A 25029-nucleotide genomic window follows, 5' to 3' on the forward strand; every position below is an offset into this window, starting at 1 on the left:
TTTTAGAAACTAGTAGCCTCCCTGACTCCCATCCTTTTTGATTTCAGACTGCTTCATCTGCCAGAAACCACACTTAGGAGACTCAGAGCTCCTTCATAATCTTTGTGTTCATCTTTAAATTGCCTAATGTACCCTAACTCCCCAAAACTCCCTCCTTCCTACTCTTTACCTCCTCAGTCCCATTTTCTCTCCTCCCATCTCTGTTTTCTTTCTCCCTTTCCAGAGATCAGATGACTTTGCTGTACTAATATTTTTTTTCCCTTCCATGCCTCAGAGTATTTCTGGTCATGTGCCATCTTATATTTTCTCAAGTTTCAGATGAAGTACAATCTTTCTCATTTCTAAGATAGTTCTTCTTTTACCTGTGCCTTTTAGGCACTTTCCTTTTCCCCTTCTTTGGGATCTTGTTGTCTTCTCTCTCATGGAATAATTTTCATCATTGCCACTAAGTCCTTCTTTTTGGCATCCAAATGTGCAAAGATCTTCTTTTAAGAAAATCACAACCTACACAGTCACATTCATTTGATCCTAATTTTTCCTTGTTTGTGTTCTATTTCTACTCTTTCACAATAAGATTTTCCCAACAAATGGTCTAAAACAGTGGTTTACAACTGAGATACTTTTGACCCCCAACCCCTTCCTTTCAGGGACGTTTGGCAGTATCTGGAGACATTTTTGGATGCTGCAACTGTGGGAGATGCTCCTGGCTTTGAGAGGCCAAGGATGCTAATAAACAACCTACCATGATCAAGAGAGCTCTCCACAACAAATAATTCTCTGTCCATGGTGACCAACCATCTCAGTTTGCTTTCAACTTTCTGGTTATAGCACTGAAAATCTTGAGTCCCAGGAAACCCCTCAGTCCTTGTCACCCTTGTCATCTGGCCCCATTTGACATCTGTCATCATTTGTCAAAAGTGCCAAAGATGAGAAACCCTGCTTCAGAAGGAAGACTCATTAACTTCACTTTTTCCTCACCAACTCCCTTCCTTCAATCTGACATTTTTTGTTTGTTTTGGCTGTGTTTTACATGGCTTGTGCTTTCAGATTCTTAGTTTGCTGATCCACACCCTCGGCAGTGAATCCTAGTTACTGGACCACCAGGGAATAAATACCACAAACTGACTTTTTTTTTTTTTTTTTTTAATGTGGCAATGGCTGCAGTGGAAGGTTAAGGAAGTCTTAACCACTGGATACCACTAGAGAATTCCTCATACTAATTATTTCAATTAGGAAATGGTGGAATGACCAAAATATTGGATTGGGAGTCAGAAGACTGATTTCTGTCCCCTTACTTGTTTTTAGAAAAGGCAGAGGAATTAGAGATCAAATTGCCAACATTTGTTGCATCACAGAAAAAGCAAGGGAATTCCAGAAAAACATCTACTTCTGCTTCATTGACTATGCTAAAGCCTTTGACTGGGTACATCACAACAAACTGTGAAAAATTCTTAAGAGATGGGAATACCAGACCATCTCACCTCCTCCCAAGAAACCTATATGCAGGTCAAGAAGCAACAGTTAGAACCAGACGAACAACAGACTGGTTCGAAATTGGGAAATGAGTATGTCAAGGCTGTATATTGTCACTCTGCTTATTTAACCTTTATATAGAATACATCATGCAAAATGCTGGGCTGGATGAATCACAAGCTGGAATCAAGATTGCTAGGAGAAATATCAACAACCTCAGATATGCAGATGATACCACCCTAATGGCAGAAAGTGAAGAGGAACTAAAGCCTCTTGATGAAGGTAAAAGAGAAGACTGAAAAAGCTGGCTTAAAACTCAACATTCAAAAAACTAAGATCATGGCATCTGGTCCCATCACTTCATGGCAAATAGATGGGGAAACAATGGAAACAGTGAGAGACTGTTTTCTTGGACTCCAAAATCACTGCAGATGGTGACTGCAGCCAGGAAATTAAAAGATGCTTGTTCCTTGGAAGGAAAGCTATGACAAACCTAGACAGTGCATTAAACAGAGACATCACTTTGCTGACAAAGGTCCATCTAGTCAAAGCTATGGTTTTTCCAGAAGTCATTTACGGATATGAGAAATGGACCATAATGAAGGCTTAGTGAGCACTGAAGAATTGATGCTTTCAAATTGTGGTACTAGAGAAGACTCTTGAGTGTCCTTTGGACAGCAAGGAGATCAAACGAGTCAACCTTAAAGGAAATCAACCCTGAATATTCATTGGAAGGACTGATGCTGAAGCTGAAGCTCCAATACTTTGGCCACTTGATGCGAAGAGCTGCCTCACTGGAAAAACCCTGATTGCTGGGAAGGATTGAGTGCACAAGGAGGAGGAGGCAACAGAGGATGAGATGGTTGGATGTCATGTCCACCTACTCAATGGACATGAGTTTGAGCAAACTCTGGTAGATAGTGAAGGCAGGGAAGCCTGGTGTGCTGCAGTTCACGGGGTCCCAAAGAGTCAGACACAACTTGGTGACTGAACAACAACTACTATGGGCACAATTACTGAGCTTTTTATGACTGTATATATTATAAATAAAGAAATCCTTCCATCTGTGCTTATCTCTGGTAGCTAATATGAAAAAATGCTTTGAAAGATGTGAACTGCCATATAAGCATTGTCTGGCCTGAACTCCAGTAGCGCTTTGAGCTTTCTTATGGAAACTTTTTATCTCTTGCTTATAAAATAGTGACAAATATCACAGACTTCTTAAAAGTAGAGATCATAAAGTAAGCTTTTTTTTTTCCTGTGGTTTTTATCATTGTGTGTATAATGTTAACAGACTGAGTAAAGACTGATGAAAAAATAGCAGTTCCACCTGATATTGTCTTTATTCTTGATTAACTAATTTCAAATATTTTCTATCTTGTAGCAAATTTATCACTTTTTTTCCCCTCAAATCTCCAATTTAGGTGATGTCTTTCCAGTGCAAATGAATCCAATAGCTCAATCTCAGTTTATACCTTTGGCTGAAGTTCTCTGCTGTGCTATATCTGATATGAATGCTGATCAGATGCTAGTAACACAAGAATCACTGTTGGAACATTTGATGAGACGTTACCCAGGTAGAGTAACAAGTTCTTCTCTATTAGTTCATTGCCTGTGTTTTCTATTTATAAATCTTAAACACATAAACTGGGCAATATACAATTTTTTTCTTTAAAGGGTTTTTTTAAAATTAATTTTTGGCTGTGCTGAGTCTTTGTTGCTATGCTTGGGCTTTCTCTAGTTGCAGAAAGCAGAGGCTTCTACTCTTTGTTGTGGTGTGTGGGCTTCTAATTTTGATGGCTTCTCTTGTTTCAGAGCACGGGTTCCACGTGCTCTGGCTTCAGTAGCTGCAGTGCATGGGCTCAAGTAGTTGCCACTCATGGACTTAGTTGCTCCAAGGCGTGTGGAATCTTCCTGGACCAGGGATTAAACCTGTGTCCCCATCATCAGAAGATGGATTCTTATCCACTGTACCAGCAGGGAATTCCCATTTTTTTTCTATCATAGAAACTTATATTAGAGCCCTGTCCGAAAAAGGTCTGCATCAGCAAATTTATGAGTATTTCTTTTATCTTCCAGATGAACTTTTTCAAAAATAATGTTTACGGTAGTAATTTAATTAATTAAGTCAGACTCTGTAGAAAGGAGGGCAAAGCAAAAGATGATTAATCTTCTCCCCATGCCTCCTATTTTTTTTTCTGACTGTACTCTGAAGTATGTGGGACCTTAGTTTCTCAAGCAGGGATCGAACCTATGCCCCTTGCAGTGGAATTGTAGTCTTAAACACTGTATCTACCACAGAGGTCCCTGCCTGTTCTTAAATTGCCACTTCCCAGTGGTGACAACTTCTATCATTTATAGTTTCTCATGGACTCTTCATATATTGTATTTGAATATATGTATCCTTTTAAAGCAACAAATTGGATCATGCTATACTTTCTTTCTGGGCTTCCCAGGTAACACAGTGGTAAAGAATCCGCGGGCCAACCCAGGAGATGCAAGATGCGGGATTCAATCCCTGAGGTCGGGAAGATCCCCTGGAGTAGGAAATGGCAACCCACTCCAGTATTCTTGCCTGGAAAATTCCATGGATAGAGCCTGGCGGGCTACAGCCCATGGGTTTACCAAGAATTGGACACCACTGAGCAACTGAGCACACACATATACATATTCTTTGTACACCTTTTCTTTTTAAAGCTAAAGACAGATTTTTGATGTCTTTCTGTTGAAGCATATATCAATCTCATTCTTTTCATAGCTGCATGATATCCCAAATGCAGTTACCCAAGAGTATTTTTCATTTTCCCATTATAAAATATGCATATTGTAGAAAAGTCCAGAAAATATAGAAAGGTAATCACTTATAGTACCACTGCTCAAACAAAGGGCTTCCCAGATGGTGCTAGTAGTAAAGAATTCTCCTGCCAATACAGGAGACATAAGAGATGCGGGTTCGATCCCTGGGTTGGGAAGATCACCTGGAGAAAGAGGGCATGGGAGTCCATTCCAGTATTCTTGCCTGGATAATCCCATATACAGAGGGGTCTGCCAGGCCATAGTCCATAGGGTCATAAGGAGTCAGACACGACTGAAGGGACTGAGCACGCACTCGAAGGAAACCAATATTAACAGACTGATGTATTTTCTTCCAGTGTTACACTTTTAAACATTGTTTTCACAATCTAAATATAATTTTGAACCCTGCTATCTGGAAAGGGAATTTCTTTAAAATTGTTAACTTCCTTTTTTGAAAAACTACCATAATCTAGATGGTAGGTGGTTTGCCCTTACCCAAGCACAGACTGATTTTCATTTTTCCTTTGGATTCTTACTATGATTTAAGCTATGAGACTGGTTTTCAAAAACTATGTTTGCTCTCAAGAAGTCTTTCCTTAATCAAAATTTAAATTTGTAATGAGATCATTTAACTTGGGGTTTGTGTTTGAGGGAACTCATTTTTTCCCCTCTACTTAACTGGTAACCTACCCATATATCTTTGTGTAGACCAAATTATATTCCTATTATTCAATTGAACTCTCATTATTTTTATTGCTTTTTTGACATTACATATATTAATTGGGTCACTCATGAAAAATATTTCTTATTCAGAATCTATCAGGGTAAAATTCTTGTTTGTTTTAGGCATTGCAATTCCATCTCGAGATATTCTTTATACCACTCTGGGAACTCTCATTAAAGAAAGGAAGATTTATCATACTGGAGAAGGATACTTCATCGTTACTCCTCAGACTTACTTCATCACAAATACAACCCCCCAAGAAAATAAGAGAGTTCTGTCAGATGAAAATTCCCAGATGCCAACTTCCATTACATATCTGGTGAACGTGGAGAGCTGTGCAGAAAACACGGCCCTCATTTCCCATTGTCATTCTTGCCGGTGTTTCCATGATGTGTGCACTCAGGATGTACAAGAACCACCAGCTGCTGTAGAAGTGACTAACAAAGGGCAGAAAGGTCTTGTGGAATCCAAATCTTTAGTACACAATCAAGCAGTTTCAGTGTCTGAGGAGAATCACGTCTGTGAGAGTATCAAACCTTTACCACACACAAAAGACAGAGAAAAAGTCAAGAAGTTTGGCTTTAACCTCTTCTGGCGCAATATATCCAGAAAGGAGAAGTCCAGAATAGAGCACAGCAGTTTCTCTGCCCAGTTCCCACCAGAAGAATGGCCTGTCCGAGATGAAGATAACATGGACAATATCCCTCGAGACATTGAACATGAGATAATCAAACGAATTAATCCCATTCTGACTGTTGACAACTTAATCAAACATACTGTCCTAATGCAAAAGTATGAAGAACAGAAAAAATATAATAGCCAGGGTACATCCACTGATATGCTGATGCTCAGACATAAGTATTCTTCAAAAGTGGGAGTTAAGAAAAGACAGGGCTGGTCTGTAAAGCCTCGAAGGCAGGGCCATTCGCATAGGGACAGACACAAAGCCAGGAGTCAGGGAAGTGGGCCTCAGCCAGGAAATGTTAGACTGGAGAAACATCCCAAGCTCTCTGCTACACAGCCTACCTCCAGTATTAAAAGCCCAAATGAAGCAGTACTTCAGAAACCACTTGGTGAGAATCCATTAGCACTGGGTCCCCATTTGATTTACAAAAAGCGAATCAGTAATCCTTTCCAGGGTTTGGCTCCCCGAGGGAGCCCAATAACCAAAGGGCACAAAATCCAGAAGACCAATGATTTGGAACTCAATCAGACTGGACCAAAGGGAAAGCCTTTTGAAAGGTCAGGGTCTTTGGTTTCCTCAAGAATCTTTGAGAGTGAAGCCAAAGAGCTATATGGCGAACAATGTAATGATATACTGAGAGAAGAATCCACTTATGTGAATCACTCTCCTGTCAAATCTATCAGCGATGATTTTAGAGACCACCTCTTAAATTACTCTCAATGTAATGTTTTGCAGAATGGTAGAAAATGCTGTTCCTTCAGGGAAAGCATGTTGAGATGCGATGAGTATGGTGGAGAAAATGAGGCAATCCCTGAAGTCTCGAGGAAGAGTTATTCTCATCTTGACACATTAGAAGAGACAGAAGAGACACAGCATGTCCTGCCATCTGGAGGGTCTTCTTTAGACCAAGCATCCCCTGCTTGTAGATTAGTTGACAATACAGTACACCAGTTCCAAAATCTTGGTCTTTTGGATTACCCACTTGGTGCAAAACATTTGAGACAAACTGAGAGACAAGACCGAGACTCTAAAGAAACTCTGATAGGAAAGGCGCGTGTCCAAGAAGTACAGACTGTGTGTCTAGAAAATGAAGGGCTTTCTGATGATGACCAGGCCTTGTATCAGAATGAAGTGGAAGATGAAGATGGGGCCTGCAGTTCACTCTATCTGGATGAGGATGACTTTTCTGAGAATGACGACTTAATTCAAATGCTGCCGGACAACATTCAGTTTTCCTTTCTGGAGGGAAACAAGTGGAATAATTTAGGAAAACAGAAGGTGACAGAAAGGTCTCTGACTGAGTACGACAGCAACATACAGAGGTTTGAGCCTCAGGTGCTTAAAGGAAATGAACATTACAAGCTCACTAACCCTGGTGAAAGCCAAAAACCCAACCTTTCTGCTGAAAACCGTATCCTCAATTTAGGAATCCAGTGTGGTTTTAACTATGAGGAGGAACCCAGTGTCGCTGAATGTGTACAGGCCTCGGCAGCTGATGATGGAAGTATATTTGGTTACTACAGCACAGGGAAAGCCACTGCTGAGGCCGAAGCCCTACAAGGCTCTGTTGGTGATACAGGAAAGAAACCAGGTAGCTGGAGTCAGAGTGCTCAGAGTCAGGAAATGAGAAAACAGTTCACACACAAGTTGGAGCTCTTCAGCACTTCACATATGTCAGCGTTGGCTCAGGATGTCCAATCTGAACGCAGTCACTTGGAAGGAGCAGAAAACCAGAGTCTGACAGGAGACAGTGGAATAGATTCTCCACGGTAAGTGCACGCATAAGTGACCAGCCACTAAGCCACGGGAATTATTAAAATCAAGGGCATATTGAGTTATCTAGCGGGAGATTCCTGCATAAACTTTTTATAATAATGCAGTTCTGCCAGCCTTTACTGAGTCAATTATATGAAGTTATAATGAAACTCTTACACAATAGGATAGAGTTCATTTTTAATGTGAACCAAGATTTGACTGTTCCACTGTTCCACTACTAAAATCTTGAGTTATTTCTAAAGATAGGAAGGAACTACCATAAACCAAGCACTTCCTGAAGTGAACGTTGGATATTTTCACTTAACATTCCTGGTTCTGTACAATATGAGACAGAGATGTAGCTATTTTCCACTAATCTTTTCCACACCAATTTGTTTAAATAACATTGCTCAGAGTAGAAACATAAAAGTAATTTGGTCATAATAGAATAGTTGAGAAATACTGAAAAGTATTTTTTCCTCTTTCTTTGTGGCCTTGTCATGGAGAATGTGGGATCTTAGCTCTCTGACGAGGAACTGAACTGGCATTGAACAGGAATAGACCTCCAGGGAAGTCCCTGAAATTATTTTTAAAAGACACCTATAATCACTCTGATATCTAGATATTTTAAAATCCTTTTTACATTTGGTGTATTTATAACACTTCTGTCTGAACATATTGATCTGTATATTTTGTCTATTGAACTCATACTATAGTTACTATTTTGCATGTTGCTTTTTCAACAGAATATAAAATATAATGAACATTTCCATGTTACTAGTTTTTTAAAAAGTCATCTTAAAATTTGGTGTATATATATATGTATAAGTTTTATTATTAAATAAAATAGTGTACCTCCTTTTGAAACAGTAAAGTAATACAGAAAAGTAAAACTAGAAGTCTCCATTTCCCAGCCTTTTCCATTCCTATTCCAAGGAGGTGACCCAAATATTCTTAGCAGTTTGGCATATATCTTTCAGACTTTTTCCCATGCATTTATAACTATATTTTTTAACAACAGATTGTACAGAACTGTGGCTTTCTTTTTTCACCTAATTTATCATGGATATTTTGCAATCAATACATATATATCCAGCTCATTTAAAAAAAATGGCTACTTAGTATTATATTATGTGGACTCTTGTTATTTATATAACCATTATTTTCCTTCCTTTGACATTTCAGTTATTCCCAACTTTTTGCTTTAATAACTCAATCTGTAGTAAATTGTTGCTATATAAATGTTTGCAGACATTTTGGATTATAACTTTGGCTAAATTCCTGGGAGTCTGCATTTTTTAAACATATCTACTTTATTGGGGAACAAGATCCAAGATCTTTCTGCTTGAAATAGTAGTTATATTGTCATTAAAGTATCAAAACATGCTGTCTTTGAGGTAAACAATGGAGGTGTGAACCAGTAACCCATGGGGTCCCCTTTTTTTCTCTCTCTGGCAAAAGCAAAAGCAAAAGCAAAAACAAAACCAAAACAAACCCAAAACAGAGAGGAGAAATTGGCATGCAATTGAGAATTTTTCTGCACAGGTTATTAGTTCCCCTACCAGGGATCTAACCCATGCCTGCTGCAGAAGTATGGAGTCTCAACTACTGGACCACCAAGGAAGTCTCTGAGAAACTGAATTTTTTAAAATTGCTTATAATGTGGTTTTCTGGAAAGACTTATTATAACTATAATCATTAAAGACACTTATAGAAAAAGAGAGGGGAAATAACATTTGGACATCAATTATGTGCTATAATTGTTATGAAGATTAGGGAGACAAAGATGAATAAGATGTTGTTGCTGCCTATAGGAAGCTTACAGCTTAGTCGAAAAGACCAACAAATGAACAAACACCAGAGTGCAAACTCTTCATAACTGTCAGATGTAGAATTAAGAGTGATGTGTGGGAAGACACATTTGAGACATCTCGATGTAATAGACAAGAGAGGGAGAGGAGGCAAGGTGGGAGAAGGGACTGTCAAAAGCAAAATGCCAAACCAATAATGTGAGTTGGCTGAAGCAAGGCAGGTATTTTGAATAAGGGACTAACATAGCATACAGCTCTTAGGAAAGAATCATTGTCAATATGAAAAATATTATAGTTGGCTTTTCTCTACCATATGACTTTTCAAAAAAGAAACAAATTGCACAAGAAGATATTGGTCACTGAAGCTGTATAGAAGAGTTTTTCAGGGAACTTACAATTTCTGACTAGAATATACTTGATACTAGGTCTGAGAACAGATATTTAGAAAATGTGAACTTCTTAGAAAGCAGCTGTCAAATAATTGAATTGCTTTTGGAAACCCTTTAAAATGTAAAAGAGCACTTTAGAGTTTTAAAGGTTAACTTACTTGATAAGTTAGCTCCTGTTAGTAAATGTACTGCTTCAAAGGGTAACAAATGAAGATATAATGCTTTGGTTAGAAATCCTTTTAAAGGCAATAATTCTGTTATTTTTAATATCTTTAGGACACAGAGTCTGGCATCTAATAATTCAGTCATTTTGGATGGACTAAAAAGAAGACAAAATTTACTGCAGAACTTTGAAGGCACAAAGAGCAGTCAAACACTTACATCCAGCTCCTTACTACAACTAACTCCAGTGATAAATGTTTAATTCTAATTTTTTTGGAAACTCTTGTAAAAATGTATAGCATTAATATAGAGTGTTTTAATCAACTGAGTTTATAAGAATTCTCTAAAGCCAAACATATATGTTATTAATCTCATTACATATTTTGTTGTAGTTAACTGGCTTTTTTCCTTTTTTGACAATGATTTTTTTGAAGCTTATTATAAATTTATTGGGGGTTATATAGTTTACAATAAAAAACATGGAATAATTGCTCTCCTAATTAAATGTAATTAAGTTGACTATCAGACAGACAGACATTAGTTTTTCAAATACATAAGATGCTAATTTACTACCCAGTAGTGAATTTCTGTGCTCACATCAATGCTGAGTATTTATGGTAAATGGATCTCACCAGATTTCAACACATAACTCTAGAAAATGGTATTTTAGGTGCATAGATACTTTGTTTGCAACTAAAGTCTTTTATCTTCAGAAAGAATTTGTATAGATGTACTGGGTACTGGTACTTTACAACAAGAATTCCTTCTATCCAATCATTGCTGCCTAGGATATTTTTTGTGACCAGCTTTAACATGAGGAAATGGCTCTACACTGTAATTGAATGACAATATCCAGAATACTTGTGGCAGTAGGCATATGGCTCAACTGTTTCTCTGGCTTCTCCCCATGTTTGAGGCTCTCTATAAAATGGCTTTGAGGAGTCAGGATGTTCTCAGTGGTGGAGATAGAAGGGAAGCAGGATGGCTTGTGAGTAAAAGGGAGATTCTGAATTAAGAGATTTAGAGAAAAGATGGAAGATAGCTGATAGATAATTTTCTACATTTGATCTTTTTTGTTCATCATAAGACCTACATAGCCTCACCAGAATTTTTTCTGTCAAGTCTTTTCAGACCAAGTAGTAGAATGGTCAGTTCTTTTGGGTTTAGGAAACACGTGGGGCAGTCAAGACTGGTTTCAGCATGTTGGGTAGATCATAATGCTGACTTACAGTTGAGGGGATGTTTCTTCTAAGAGGTTTCTAAGGATGATTGAATAGAGAATACTTTCCAGCTCTCACCAACCAGGTAACAGTGAAGGCCAGAATGATGAAGCTCAGCACTGTGGGGAGCTGCCTCCAGGCCCTGTCAGAGTGCAGAGGACCAAAGATCAGACACGCCCGTTTCACTGTGGTTGGACCACTCACTCCTGACAGTTGGTTTTCATGGCTCTGACCAATCTACCATGGCATTCCAAGATTAACTGTGGTCACTGGGATATTCAAAAAACCCTGGGTAAAGAAAGTACCAAGGGTTATCTGGATAGAAAAGCCCTGTGGGGGAGGCAAAGATTTAGGGGGTCTTACAGCTTGGAGTCAGCACCAGTTAATGGAAGTTAGGAGAGAAAAAAAAATTCAGCTCATTATGAAGAACTTATTAGATAAAACTATCTGAAGATTAAGTAGGCAACTCTGTAAACAAATGAACTTCCCACCATTTAGGACATTCAAACAGGGGCTTGGTGATCCCTTGACGGGTATGTTGTAGAGGTATTTTCAGTACTTTTCTTAAAAGTATGACAGAACTAGACGATTTTGAAGATTCTTTCCAACAGTAGAGTGAAGGTTATATAAAAATAAATCCAATTTTTTAAAAAGGGGGAAAAAAAGATTCACTGAGGATCTTGTGAAATACTGAACTCACTCAAAATTTCCAAGTACTGCTTCCAGGTCTCTATGTCTGCACTTTCCCTACCAATCCTTGGTCAAAGGAGTACCGACTACTTTTCTTTGATCTTGGACCTGGACAATTTTCTTAATACAGTGGGGAATCCAGAGTCTTTCGTGACTCTGGCCACATCTAGGGACCAATGAAATCTATCTAGTTTTGTCAGATACATTTGATACTCTCTAAATGTATTAAATGAAGCCCATTATGAAACCAGTAAACCTCCCTTCTGTAAAACACAACATATGACCACAGATACTAAAGATGAGCGTACATGTTCTTAAATTGTTTGGGAGATTATTCTCTACAATGGGTGACTTGAATTTTTTTCCCACTGTTAATTTTTGTGTGTGGAAATTTTGCTTAATGATTTTCTTTCCCACTTCTGTCTGTCTGCTGAGAGAAAACTGTTCTTTTGAAACAGCATCGATGACCTGAGTTTAGGAGTCAGATAAGTTTAAATTGTAATTCCAATCCCTCATAGCTGTATGATGGAGAAAGTTACCAAGCTTCTCTAATTCATTTTTTCTCATCTGTAAAGGAAGATAGTAATGATATATACCTTATAAGAATTGTTGTAAGATTTGAGAATAATCTATTTAAAGTGCCCAAAGCAGGATGCACCTAACATTGTTACAAATATACGTGTGTATTTTTGTATATTTATTCACAAAACTCATCTATACATGGCCTACTATAGGGGTCTCTTGTTTTTGCCAGGTTGTCTGGAAATCCTCCATTTAGAGATTCAGTCCTTCAAGATTATAGAAAAGTATCATTAACCAAAATCCAGATATTCCTGGGTGAGGTATTATGCTTTTGGCTAACAAGTTTTCAGTTAATTCCTTATGCTATAAATAGGAATAAAATATGCAAAGCATGGGCTTTTTGTGGCTTGTCATATAATGTGAGATCACGTTCTTCCTCCTCTTTCATCTGGGATCTCAGACCCCTTGGAATCCTCAGATTCTGAAGCCTCAGCTGGCTTCTGTAAACAATTTTCAATATTTAAATAATCCTAACAGAAACTGTACATACCCTTTGCCTAACTCCTTGCTAACTGAAATATCAGTTTCTTTGCCAGTGGCTAAACTTACACCTGCTCAGTAATGCAACCCTATCACATGCTGGTGTGACCTTGTTAAGCTTCATTTGTATCTTATTCTTATATTAGAATAATCATGAATCAATTATTACTAAATGCAGTTTAGCAGACAATGTTTCACAATGTCAGCTCCATGAGGAAGAGTAGAAAGAGCCGTAGCAGGGAAAAAACTGGGATCAAGTGCATTTTGAGAATCCATCCTACAGTTACCTGAGAAAGCTTTTAAGGAAGGGGGAAGACAGACTAATGCCTAAAAGGAGTGTGGGAGAGACGTGAGAGTCATGAAACAAGAATGGCCAAAGGATATATCAAAAAGAAATTCATGACTATCTTGCCTCTACAGATCCTTGTCTCACTTGAAATCTTAGAAATTTGTTTCCTTTTCAGTAGTGAAAGTGAAAGTCACTCAGTTGTGCTTTGTGACCCCACAACCATGGAATTCTCCAGGCCAGAATACTGGAGTGGGTAACCATTCCCCTCTCCAGGGGATCTTCCTAACCCAGGGATTGAACCCAGGTCTCCCACATTGCAGGAAGATTCTTTACCAGCTGAGCCACCAGGGAAGACCAAGAATACTGGAGTGGTTAGCCTATCCCTTCTCCAGAGGATCTTCCCGACCCAGGAATTGAACCGTGGTCTCTGGCATTGCAGTGGGTTAGCAGTAGCTATTCCATTTCCTGGGGAATGGTGCCCTCTTCTGAAGAAACTGAGTGACTTACTCAGTTTGTTTGAAAGTTTGATTCAAAGCTTCTACAAAGCAATTGACTAAAGAAACAGACCTTCTTCCAAAGGTTAAACCTTTAAAAAGCTTTCTCAAATAATTTGAATTATGAGCTAGATACATATAGAAGTATACATATGCTAAATAAATACGTTCAAAGCTGTCTCCTTGCCAACACTCAAAACCTGAAGCTAAAAGAAACAGAAGTACCTCTGTACATCATCTCTGTTGTATTGTTATATCAGGGGATCCCCCCAATTCCTTGAACTATCAGCAGGAAAGGCATTTTGCCCCTACTTTACTAACAAAAAGCCACTTTACAGTTGGCCAAGGTCATGTGGCTAGCAAGGGTAGAAACTACCTTTTCTGTTCCCTCTTTCATTTTCTTGCTTCTTAGTACTCTCCTCAACCTCTGCCTTCACCATCTCTTGATCCATTTGTAGCTGCCCCTTAAACTATTTCCATGTCCTAACATTTTAAAATGGTGGTTCAATTCCTCACATAATCTTGACATGAAGATGGCAAAATGGTTCTTTTTACCTTCTACTTTCTAACTGAAATAAAAATAAAAATCTAGCCCACTAAGGTTTGAGAAAGACCAGAGAGGCAAGTTTATAAATAATCATCTTGTTTTTATAGAGTTTAATGAGCCAAAACCAAGGCAAGGAAAATCTTATGGAATGTTACAACAGAGCAACAGATGAGGCACTTCAACTCTCAAATTTTGAGAAATTGTATCAGGAACTCTGGCAAAATATTTGGAAAACAAAGATGTTCTAGTAATACTATGTTTTGAGTTACTTGTACATTTTAATTATTCATTCTACCCCCTTTGTGTCCCCCCCAATAAATTTCATCATCTGTATAATCTTTTGAGACTTACAGGGACCAAATATGAAAAAATGAATTATCCATTTTGTCATCTCCATTCCCAATGTTTTCATTTGATGCCCACTGAGAACACATATAGTGGTACTCTAATTTTTTTCGGCTAAGCCACACTTTGGTCAAGTTATTTATGACTCAGTTTAATTTCCCCACAGTTGCCCTCTCTACCTGCATAGATAGCAGTCAGAGTTTTGATTCAATGAGTTTGGTGCTTAGAATGGTAGGGTTTGTAGAGTGTCCCAAATCATAGAAGGTCATTCTAAAAAATACTAATATACTTATTAGTCTCTTGCCTAGGGAGTCTTGAACAGTTCTTTTTCAGACCTGTTGTATGACCTCCAACATAACAATGAATGCCAAAAATAGTTGAGGCACTAAAGCTTTACTTTATCTGTATTTGATTTTCAACCATAACATAATAACAGCTATTCCTATGATTATCCCAATTTTGAACATGTGACATTCTTAGCCACATCCACTCCTGTGTTTCTATGCACATCATACCTTGCTGTAGGGCTACAAAGACTTCACAGTGGTAGAATTGGGAGTGGGTGTGAGAGTGGGACATAAAGGTTTTAGAAAAGCACCAATCTAGAGATGCATAGCTATTATGATTTAGGGAGAGAAAAGCATTTTTTCACCATCAACTGAACACCCCATTTGTTCACAGTACTGAATCCATAAGGTCACTTTAGGTAAATGTATAGCCCCTGATTTCAGGCCAACCCATAATTATACAGAAGACCTGTAGCAATCACAGATTTATCTTTGGGGTTTCAGCTATTCAAGACGAATAATCAAACTCTAGGACGTGTCAGTTCAGTTCGGATGCTCAGTCTTGTCCAACTCTTTGCGGACATATAGCAAACTGAAATGTTGTGAAGACTTAAATTTGATACTCATGTTACAAAGCTGGTGTGCTAGACATTGTCAAGAGGTTTGCGAGTACCCCCGCACCTACATCTCAATTTGTTTTTTCTCCACTCAAGAGTAGCTAGGTTGATGAGATCATGAAGAGATAAAAAGAAAGGGGCTGTGAAAAGAAAGTAAAAAACAAGCTAGCACCAGTGATATAAGAAAAGGTATATGCCAAAGAGCCCTTTGTGTTATCAAAAGGTTTCCAGTTTTGTTCAAGGTTTTAATTCACGGTCAGTTTAATCCCCATAAGTAAAATCCTTTTATCCATTGCAAATACATAAGCTGCCGAAGACATTTTAGGCTTGTTTCTTTCCTAGATTTCTCCATATTTTCCCTATTATTCATTCCATGTTTCATGGGAACATCTTTCCCAAAACGTTTTGGTAAACTCAAAGTTTTCAGGTTGGTGTGGCAGAGAAAGCAATGATCTGGAATTCAGGAGATGAGCTTTCTAGTCCTCACTGTGCCACTGATAGTGTGACTTAAGCCAAATTAATCCCTCTTAGGGGGTTGTGTGCTGAGTCGTTCGGTCGTGTCCCACTCTTTGCGACACATGGACTGCAGCCCGCCAGGCTCCTTTGTCCATCGGTATTCTCCAAGCAAGAATACTGGAGTGGGTTGCCATGCCCTCCTCCAGGGGACCTTCCCAACCCAGGGATCGAATCCGGTCTCCCGCCTTGCAGACGGTTTCTTGACCGACTGAACCACTAGGGAAGCCCCTTAGGGGGTTAGTTTCCTCTAATGTCAAATGGGTAGGGTGGGAAGGACCTAAAATGAACAAAGGATTAACTTCACAACTAAAACCTTGAGGGAAGGTTGCTCGGACCTGGCCTTCACCCCAAGCCCACCTATCCCGTTGCAGACCCCACGACGCCCTTCCCACCAACGCTAGGTGGCTGGCTTCGCGCTTAGCCGTTAGACGTTAACGCCTCACTCCGCAATGGGCGGGGCCGAGGCCTGCAGCTTCCGGCGGCGAAAAGCAACGCGACGCGTGGCGTTCGCTTAGCTCTCGCACGGGCCTGTCCTCCTTCCAGCCAGTTGCGCCTGTGAGCTACGCTCCACCGCCTTTGGGGTTCTCCCCAACGCCTGAACTGCATGCTGGGAAGCTCCAAATTATCTCCGCTATGCTGCGGAGAATCGTTCGGAGTGGGGGATGGGGAGAGAAAGCGGAAAAAAAAATGCGAACATTTTATGCTAATCAGTTTGCGTATCCTTTATAGAGATTGGCCAGGGTTTTACTCTAGAAGCCAATTATTTCAGAATAAGGGTGGGTCAGTCGAGACTCTTCGCATTGATTGGCTGGGAGACGGCGTCGCAAGGAAGGAGTTTAAACTGGGAGTATCCGGGACTATTTTCCCCCGCCGTGCGATGCGTGTTCCGGAAGTGACGCACGGCCTTGGCCTGGAGGCCGTCCAGCCCCCGCTTCCTTTCACGCTGTCGCTGCCCGTAGGTGGTTGTGGCCACCGTGCCCAGAGGGAGGCGGCAGCAAGCGGTGGAGGCGAGTGATGCCTGGGAAACTCCTCTGGGGGGACATTATGGAGATGGAGGCACCCTTGGAGGAGACCGAGAGCCAGAGGAAGGAGAGGCAAAAGGTGCGCTGAGGATGGGCCGCGCCTCCTGGGCAGCGCCGGCTTGGGCGGGGAGGGAAGTCTCCCTGATGGTCTGTCACCAACCGGGCCGGAGCATCCGAGGGCCTCTCCTCGCGCCGGCCTCGTTCCTGGGAGGTCGCTCTGGAGCCATTCCAACCTCCACATCCCCAGCCGGAGAAGGGCAGCACTGGGCTTTGGCCCAGCCTCCCGTGGTCCCCCAGTCCTTCCCGTCGGCGCCTAAGAGATGGGCAGACTCAAGTTCTCATCGCGGAATCATTTTTTTCCTCTTCTTAAAGCAGCGAGGCCTGTCGTTTGGTTCTCGTTGGCCGTCTTAGAAGATGATTTAAGAAAAACGATTGCCTTGAATATGTGTAACTTCTCCGTCATCCTGTCCTGTATGCGAGAATCTTGGGGAAAGCGATCTTAGATTTACAAACCTCGATAACGGGTCAATAGAGGATTGAGGAAAAGTGTTACAGCCAACACTGCCAGGATTTGGCTGATGGAGATCATGTGGGTTATTATTATTTTTGTTGCTGTTATTACTATTATTATTAATAGTCTTTTCTCATAGTGTTCTCATTCAATTCACAAATATTTATTGAGCCTAATTTATACCAGACTCTTTGCTGGGCACCAAGAAGGTCCCTGCTCTCAAGGAGTCTGTTAGAAGAGTTGCAGAGACTTCCCGCCCCACTTCTCAAGAGACTTAGAGAAAAGGAAACAGAGCTTTGGAGGGTAAGGAAGCAGTATCTGAAGCCTGACACTTGACCAAAGAATGAAAATATTCTGCATAGTTCCAGAGAGCCGAACCTACCCTTCTGACCTTGTCAACAAGGTAGACCTGCCATTCCAGCCAAGCAGTTATTTCTTTTTTATTGTGGTAAAATACAAGTACCATAAAATTTACATTTACTTTTTAAAATTAATTAATTTTTTTGGCTGCCCTGGCATGTGGGATCTAGTTTCCCAACCAGGAGCTCAAGTTTCCTTGTGTTGAGAGCATTGAGTCTTAGCAGCTGGACCACCAGGGAAATCCCTAATTGTTTTAAAGTTTATAGTTTTGTAGCAGTAAGTACAGTCACATTTGTTTGCAGACATCATCTTCCTTGATCTCCAAAACTTTTCATTCTCCCAAACTGAAGCTCTGTGCCCATTAAACATCAACCTCCTCAGTTGCCCTGTCTCCCCAACCTTTGGCATCTACCATTCACCTCTCTGTCTCTATGCATTTGACTACTCTAGATAACTCCTGTAAGTGAAATCATCAAGCAGTTATTTTAGTTCTTGCTCCTCCAAAAATACTTGTCCCTTTTTGGCATCCATATCCTGTCCATCTGTCAAAGTTTAGTTTGTGTCTGTTATAGCCACTCCCGTGTACACATACAGTCATCTCATTCCCCCGTAAAGTCTTGTTCCAGTGCTGGCTTTATAATTTGATTAGCATGTATTATGCACTTCCTTGTAAAGTTAGCTCATTCTTCCTGTGTGTATCCTTTCCCCAAATTTCCCAAAGATTCTTGAGGGAAATTACCATATCTTTGCCCATGCTTATATTTCACTTTATCTTTGTCAATTGGTAGTTTTCACATTGTAGTTTCTCCAGAGGTGCTCGTTGATTTTCCTTTAATTATGAAAGATAACGAAAGATTTGGAAACAGATTAGAGTACCAACTAATAGAAATAGAGCATTCAAATAGTGGTCTGGCATTGAGATGAAGGTAACTGGGTTTGGATGTGTTGAGATATGGAGCTGGGCCTTAGGTTCTCAGAATTGGAGTGCAGGTTAGGAATGAAGCCTGGAAATGTATGTTGAAGCCATGAAAATGGTATGAAAGTGTACATAAAGAACAGAGACTTAAGCATCCACAAAAGGATAAAGAGGAAACATCGAAGAAGATAGAGGTAAGAGAGTAAAGAGGGGATATTGTGTGTCTTGGAAGCCAAGAAAGTGGAGAATGTTGAGCACTGTGGATCTGAATGGAACGATGTATTTCATCACCTTGGGATGTTGCTGGGCTTGGACCTACAGGTCTCATTTTACCTTGCTTCATCTCCCTGAAGTGCAGGGCCCAGGAACAATTCAAACCCCAAGGCTGGGTCTATAAATAATCTTGTTTTTCTATAGAACCTATTGGTTTGATGAGATGTGAGCTAGTTCAGTTAACTAAAGATCAAATGATGTAACATATAACTGTATAGCTTGTATTAATGTAAAGCTCTAATGTTTACAAAGCATTTTCATATATATTATTCATTTTTCATAGCAACTTTTATGGATGAGAAACTTATATGTGAAAGTACTTTGTATAAACTGTGTAAATCGTGGTGAAATATTTTGGTGGTGGTAGTTTTAACAAGACTAGTCATTACTAGGTAATTTATTTTGAACGTTTGACCAAGTAATTTTGAAGTGCTAAATTTCCAAAACATTTCTTGCTGTCTGCCAATATTAAAACACTGGCCACTAGCTTGGCATTTCAAAACTAAAGTTGCAGAAAGCCACCTCCACCTCCTTTCCCCCTTTTTAAGTCCTGTTAACCAATTTTTTTTTTTTTTCTGTTATCCAAATTTTAAAAATTTAAATTTCTGGGATTACTAATACAGTTGTCCTTCCATAGGAGTATTAACCATCATGGTTTTATATAAATTACATACTTTGGTTTTTGTTTATCAGAGTTCAGAGAGGAAGCATGATGTGAAAAGAGCATGGGCTTTCAAGTCAAATAGCACTTTCACTTGCAGGAAATCCCATATGTGGGTCTTTGGCAAGTTACTTATATCTGAGAACTTGTTTCCTCGTCTGTAAAATGGCAAAGCTAATACAGGTTCCCTATCCCTTATCCAAAATCCTTGAGGCTAGTTTTGGAATTCAGAACTCTGGGGATTTTTAAAAGGGTAACATCTCGGTAGAGTTTGGGGCCCCCAATCTATAATCAAATGCTTTAATGTTAAATATGAATATTCATACTGAATGGAATAAATAAAGATTATAAATAGTTTTACGTTTTCTGAAGTCAAATTTTGCCACAGAATGATTTGAGGACAGGTAAGGTTTTGTCTCCAAATAAGTTACAAAAAAACTTTCGGTTTTCAGAGCATTATGGATATCGGAATTTCGGATAAGGGATTATGGACCTGTACTTCCCTTATAGGGTTGTTATGAAGATTTAAACAAGATAAGCTGAAAACATTTTACACAGTGCTGGGTAGGTACTCAATAAATCTTAATTTCTTTCTTGAAGGTATTAGAAATTTTTGCTTTTTAATTTATAGTCTTGAGTTCTCATTCTTTTACTGAAAAGGAACTATTTCAGTTTCCCTTAAATGTTATAATGGGATTAGAGAGGGACTAGAGGCCAAGTCTTAGGGAGAAGGCAATGGCACCCCACTCCAGTACTCTTGCCTGGAAAATCCCATGGACGGAAGAGCCTGTTGGGCTGCCGTCTATGGGGTCGCACAGAGTTGGACATGACTAAAGCGACTTAGCAGCAGCAGAGGCCAAGTCTTAAGAGTGCAAGAGTTGGGATGAGAAAGAGAACAATGGATAGCAACTAGTCTAGAATTCTACCAGCTAACTTTTAAAGATTGCGATAAATTGAGCTTTGCTGGTTGGGGGGAGTCATACTCTAACTTCTCTAGAGTCTTAAAAGCAGACCTTGTGACCCTCCTGTCACTGCTTCTTTGTTTTTCCACAGAGTGATAGAAGGAAGTCAAGGCACCATTATGACTCAGATGAGAAATCAGAAACAAGAGAAAATGGTGTTACAGATGACTTGGATGCTCCCAAACCCAAAAAAGCTAAAATGAAAGAGAAGCTAAATGGTGACACCGAGGAAGGATGTGATAGACTTTCAGATGAATTTTCTAAATCTCATAAGCCAAGAAGAAAAGATCTATCAAATGGAGATATTGATGAACATGAAAAAAGATCAAAGCGAGTGTCATCTTTAAATAGTTCTACTCATAAATCAAGTGACAATAAAGTAGAAGAGGTATGGATATTTTTTGTTTTTTATTTGACATTATCCTTGAAATATAGGTTAATTTGACTTTTGTAGACTAATTAGAATTGATTCTATAATATTTCCTGCTTAATGTCCAATACTCTCAGTTGGACTGGGGGATCTATAGAGCTGAAACCTGAGCCTTTTTTCCTTTGTCCCTTGTTTTTTTCATTATATTGCCTTTTTCTTGGTGCAGAGGTTGGTGGAGAGGGAGTGGTGGTCAAATTTAAACCTTTCCTGTACACTGGGTTCCTAAATAGATTTTCCAAATTGCTAATTGATGGTCACCTACTTTGTATTCTTGTGGTTACTTCAGTCCTTGCCAGTACTCATTAATTAAATTCTGACTTTTCTGAAAACAGGGTACATAAAGTCTTCTTGATGTTGTATATTTTGCCTTATTATTGTACTTCTGTAACAATAGCAACTTTAAATGATTTTTAGGTCTTATTGTAATTCAGTCTTAAACCTGTTTGCTTTTTTTAAGCAGAAATGACACATATACAAATGATCTGAAGATCTCTGTTCTCCTGGGTATTAATTTTTGGGGGAGGTATAGAAAACATGCTTAGTATAGAATCTTCATTCCTGGGTCACTGCTTTTATCAGTATCTGTTAGTGTAGGTATTTTCTTGCACTGAATTTATTCGATTTGTTTTTGTATCTTCCTCTAGCAGAGTTCATAGGTTTATCTAGGTATTATAAATTGTCAGTAAATTACTCAGATATTTAGAAGGAAACAACTTTGAGATTCTTAATAACTTGGTGTTTAGTATTCTTTATATTTAAAAAATCTGACAGTTGCTGTTAATTTAGATACATTTGAACTGAATGTGCTATCTTTGGGAAGCTTTGAGAGAAGATGTTGAATCCTTGCTTTACAGTGTGGTGCAGTTTGTGAGTTTGCTATCTGTCAGGAAGCACATCTGTTAGAAAGTTGATCTAAAGAAGGCCCTGCAAATCTGAGTTGCTCAATAGCGGAATGTACATCTTGCTGTGTTGGGATTTTTGCCTGCTATACTGGTCTGTATTGTAATAAGCGTAACTTTACTATTTTGTTTAGATTATGTTAGAATCCAGGAATTCTACTTTTAGGAGTTTTCTTCCTAAAGACATAATCATGAGGTGTGCAGAGTTGTATGAATCAGTATCTTATCACAGTGATGCTGATAATAGCAAAAAATTTAAACATCTTAAATGTCTGATAGTGGGCAAATCGGTTTAATAAAATGTTGCTATATTCATGCAATAGAATGCATTGATTCTAAAGAGCATAAGTATGTTACAACGATATTCAGTCTGTCCTATTAAATGCAAAAAAAGATTACAAAATAGTATATACAGTATGATTTTATTTAATTTAAAAATGTATATATGCATAGAGTGAGGATTGGACAAGTATGTGTTTCAAATGTGGTTTTAACTGACCAGATTGTAGATAACTTTAAAATGTTTTTCTATTAATATGTGGTTTCTAAAATTTCTGCAATGAAAATGTATTAGTTTTGTAATAAAATTTTTTCTTTTAATCTTAAAAAAATAACAGCATTTAGGTTTGCTTAAATGGATTACATTTGCATTTGATATTATGTCTTTTATCTGGTTCTTGGTTTGCAAATTGCTGTTTTGTATGATTTTATAATTACTTTCTTTAAACAACCAATAATAAAGTTTATAAGTAGATATATTGTCTTTGTTCTGTATATGCATTGACTAATACATGAAGTTTTCAATAGATGTTAAATTATAATATATATATGTATAACCTGTATATATATATTAGAGAAATTTTCAAGCTTACAGGAACTTTTCCTTGTATGAGTGGACTAAAATATGCTTTTTAGATTCATAGAACAACTTACTTAACTTTTAGAAACAATTTACTTTCCTCGTTGCTTAGTTTCTTTTGAGGCTGGTTTATAGCCTGGTGTTAATCTCGTAATTAATACTATCTATATCTGTGAATATGGAGTTATTGAATAACTCTTCTGTAATATCTTAGTCAAGTGGAATTATATTTTGATTTATGTAGTAAATGTATGTCTAAAGGAAGTTTTATGTGTGAGTTAATCGTTTTTAAATGCTTTATGGGAAAATGTATTAAATAAGCTTGATGTTTAAAGGGATACTTTTGAGATTAAAAGAATTTCCCATTAATTTATCTTGTAAGTTACACAGTTTTTGCAAGTACTAACGAAAAATTGATTTGCTAGCTCCTTTAGTAAAACTAAAAGCAGTAAATGCATGAAAGATTCTAAATACCTAGTTGGATATGAACTATATTAGAACTTTGATTTCATTTTGACAGACCCTAACACGTCAACAGAAAGAAGGAGGCTTCTCCAATTTCCCTATTTCTGAAGAGACTATAAAGCTTCTGAAAGGTACAATGAATTTTAACGCATAGGCAATTGAAAATCTAAAACTAGATTGTAGAAAACTCTTGTACCTTTTCTGACCCAGAGGAAAATGTACAAAACATAGAGAAATAGCTTTTATAATTGCAATTATTTCTACATCATTTTTTGGGTGTTCTGATTAGTTTAACTTTAAAGAATTGAATGTATTTGTTAAAAGTTGAGACCAATTCCTCTTTGGGGTAGGAATAGCTGTAGATGCTGCTAGGTGGTATATCTTTAGGCACATATTGATGAATCAGAAATGTTAATTTCTTTCTTTTCTTTGTTTTTTTTAGAAATGTTAATTTCAAATAAATATATTTTTCCTAATGCTAGTCTTAGGTAAATATTTCAATGAAATCTCGTTTTACAGGTCGAGGGGTAACATATCTCTTTCCAATTCAAGTTAAGACTTTTGGTCCTGTATATGAAGGAAAAGATTTAATTGCTCAAGCACGGACAGGAACAGGAAAGACATTCTCTTTTGCCATCCCCTTGATTGAAAGACTCCAAAGAAATCAAGAGACAATTAAAAAAAGCCGCTCACCAAAGGTAACCATTATAGGGAGTAAAAGGTTTAAACATTAATGGAAAGAGAAAGAAAGAATATACTGGTCTTGGAAATTTCTTGGTGGTTCAGTGGTTAAGACTTAGTGCTTCTACTGCCATGACCCTGGTTCAGACCCTGGTCAGGGAACTAAGATCCTGCAAACTGCATGGCATGGCCCAAAAAAAGAAAAACAGTATACTGGTCTTCAATTCAAGTGCCCCAAAGATAGAAAAGTTACTCCTGGGGCATAAAGTAAAAATTTGGGGCCTAAAGCAAAAGTTTGATTTTTAAGATAAATCTCAAGTGAAGCTAAAGTGAGTTATTGCATATGAATGTAATGTCTATGGATCCATAGATGTCTTTGATAACTGTATATTATGAAGCCAGCATATCTAATTTCTTCTTTTTTCATTCCTAACCTTTGCTTTTTTTTTTCTAACCTTTGCTTTTAAACAGTGATTTTGCTAGAGGTATTGATTTATTTGGTCATTCAGTAAATAATATTTATTTTATTGATTGACTTTAAGAGTATTATAGATATGACACTGAAGATCTGTCTTAATAATATCAGCAGTAAAGAACAGAGAGGACCTAGTGAAATTTTGGCCTAAACTTTGACCTTTTTAGAACCTGTGTTCACTTTCAGGTTCATAAAAGTGCAGAAGAAAAACAACAGTATTGGGACTTCCCTGGCCATCAAGTGGCTAAGACTCCAGGCTTCCACTGCAGGGGGCACAGGTTCAGTCCCTGGTACCTGGGGATCCCCAATAGTGTGAAAGTAAATTCACATATATGACTATAATTAAATAATAATGGTCTTGGATTAGAGAGTTCTGTTTCTTAGGTGAAATTAGGAAGATTGAAAGTAATAGCAATAGGACACAATCCCAACACTATCTTCAAAACTTTCATGCTACAAGGATACTACTGGAGATTCCAACTCTGTCACTTCTAGCTATTTGATCTTGGACGAGACTCAACTTCTCTAAGACTCATGTTACGCATTTGTAAAATTGGGAAGATAATACCACACCATAGGTTTTTTTTTGTGAGGATTAAATTAAATCGTGTAAGGCACTATTGTTTGCATAATTATAATTGACCCTGTACACA

At 38.3% G+C, this 25029-nt stretch overlaps 2 protein-coding genes across 13 annotated transcripts in view; both read left to right on the forward strand.

Annotated features, from left to right (window-relative positions):
• The window catches only part of STOX1 (storkhead box 1), a 53228-nt gene extending 42945 nt beyond the window's left edge, over positions 1 to 10283 (forward strand). For all 7 annotated transcript variants that reach the window (XM_006060332.4, XM_044942191.2, XM_044942190.1 and 4 more), the window contains exons 2-4: positions 2898 to 3050; positions 5116 to 7447; positions 9910 to 10283. In XM_006060332.4, the coding sequence (XP_006060394.3) occupies positions 2898 to 3050; positions 5116 to 7447; positions 9910 to 10057 (2633 nt within the window). In that variant the 3' untranslated portion in view covers positions 10058 to 10283. The remainder of the gene's footprint in view (positions 1 to 2897; positions 3051 to 5115; positions 7448 to 9909) is intronic.
• Positions 10284 to 16365: 6082 nt separating this feature from the next.
• DDX50 (DExD-box helicase 50) overlaps positions 16366 to 25029 on the forward strand; it is a 34300-nt gene continuing 25636 nt past the window's right edge. The window contains exons 1-6 of one of the 6 annotated variants that reach the window (XM_006060328.3): positions 16366 to 16963; positions 17260 to 17473; positions 20058 to 20169; positions 20659 to 20955; positions 23276 to 23351; positions 23740 to 23918. In XM_006060328.3, the coding sequence (XP_006060390.3) occupies positions 20767 to 20955; positions 23276 to 23351; positions 23740 to 23918 (444 nt within the window). In that variant the 5' untranslated portion in view covers positions 16366 to 16963; positions 17260 to 17473; positions 20058 to 20169; positions 20659 to 20766. Of the gene's footprint in view, positions 16964 to 17259; positions 17474 to 17513; positions 18866 to 20057; positions 20170 to 20658; positions 20956 to 23275; positions 23352 to 23739; positions 23919 to 25029 lie in introns of those variants that run through there. The other 5 variants (XM_006060329.3, XM_006060326.3, XM_006060327.3 and 2 more) reach the window with 5 other exon arrangements.

This window comes from Bubalus bubalis, chromosome 4, assembly GCF_019923935.1.
Source record: "Bubalus bubalis isolate 160015118507 breed Murrah chromosome 4, NDDB_SH_1, whole genome shotgun sequence".
NCBI lineage: Eukaryota > Metazoa > Chordata > Mammalia > Artiodactyla > Bovidae > Bubalus > Bubalus bubalis.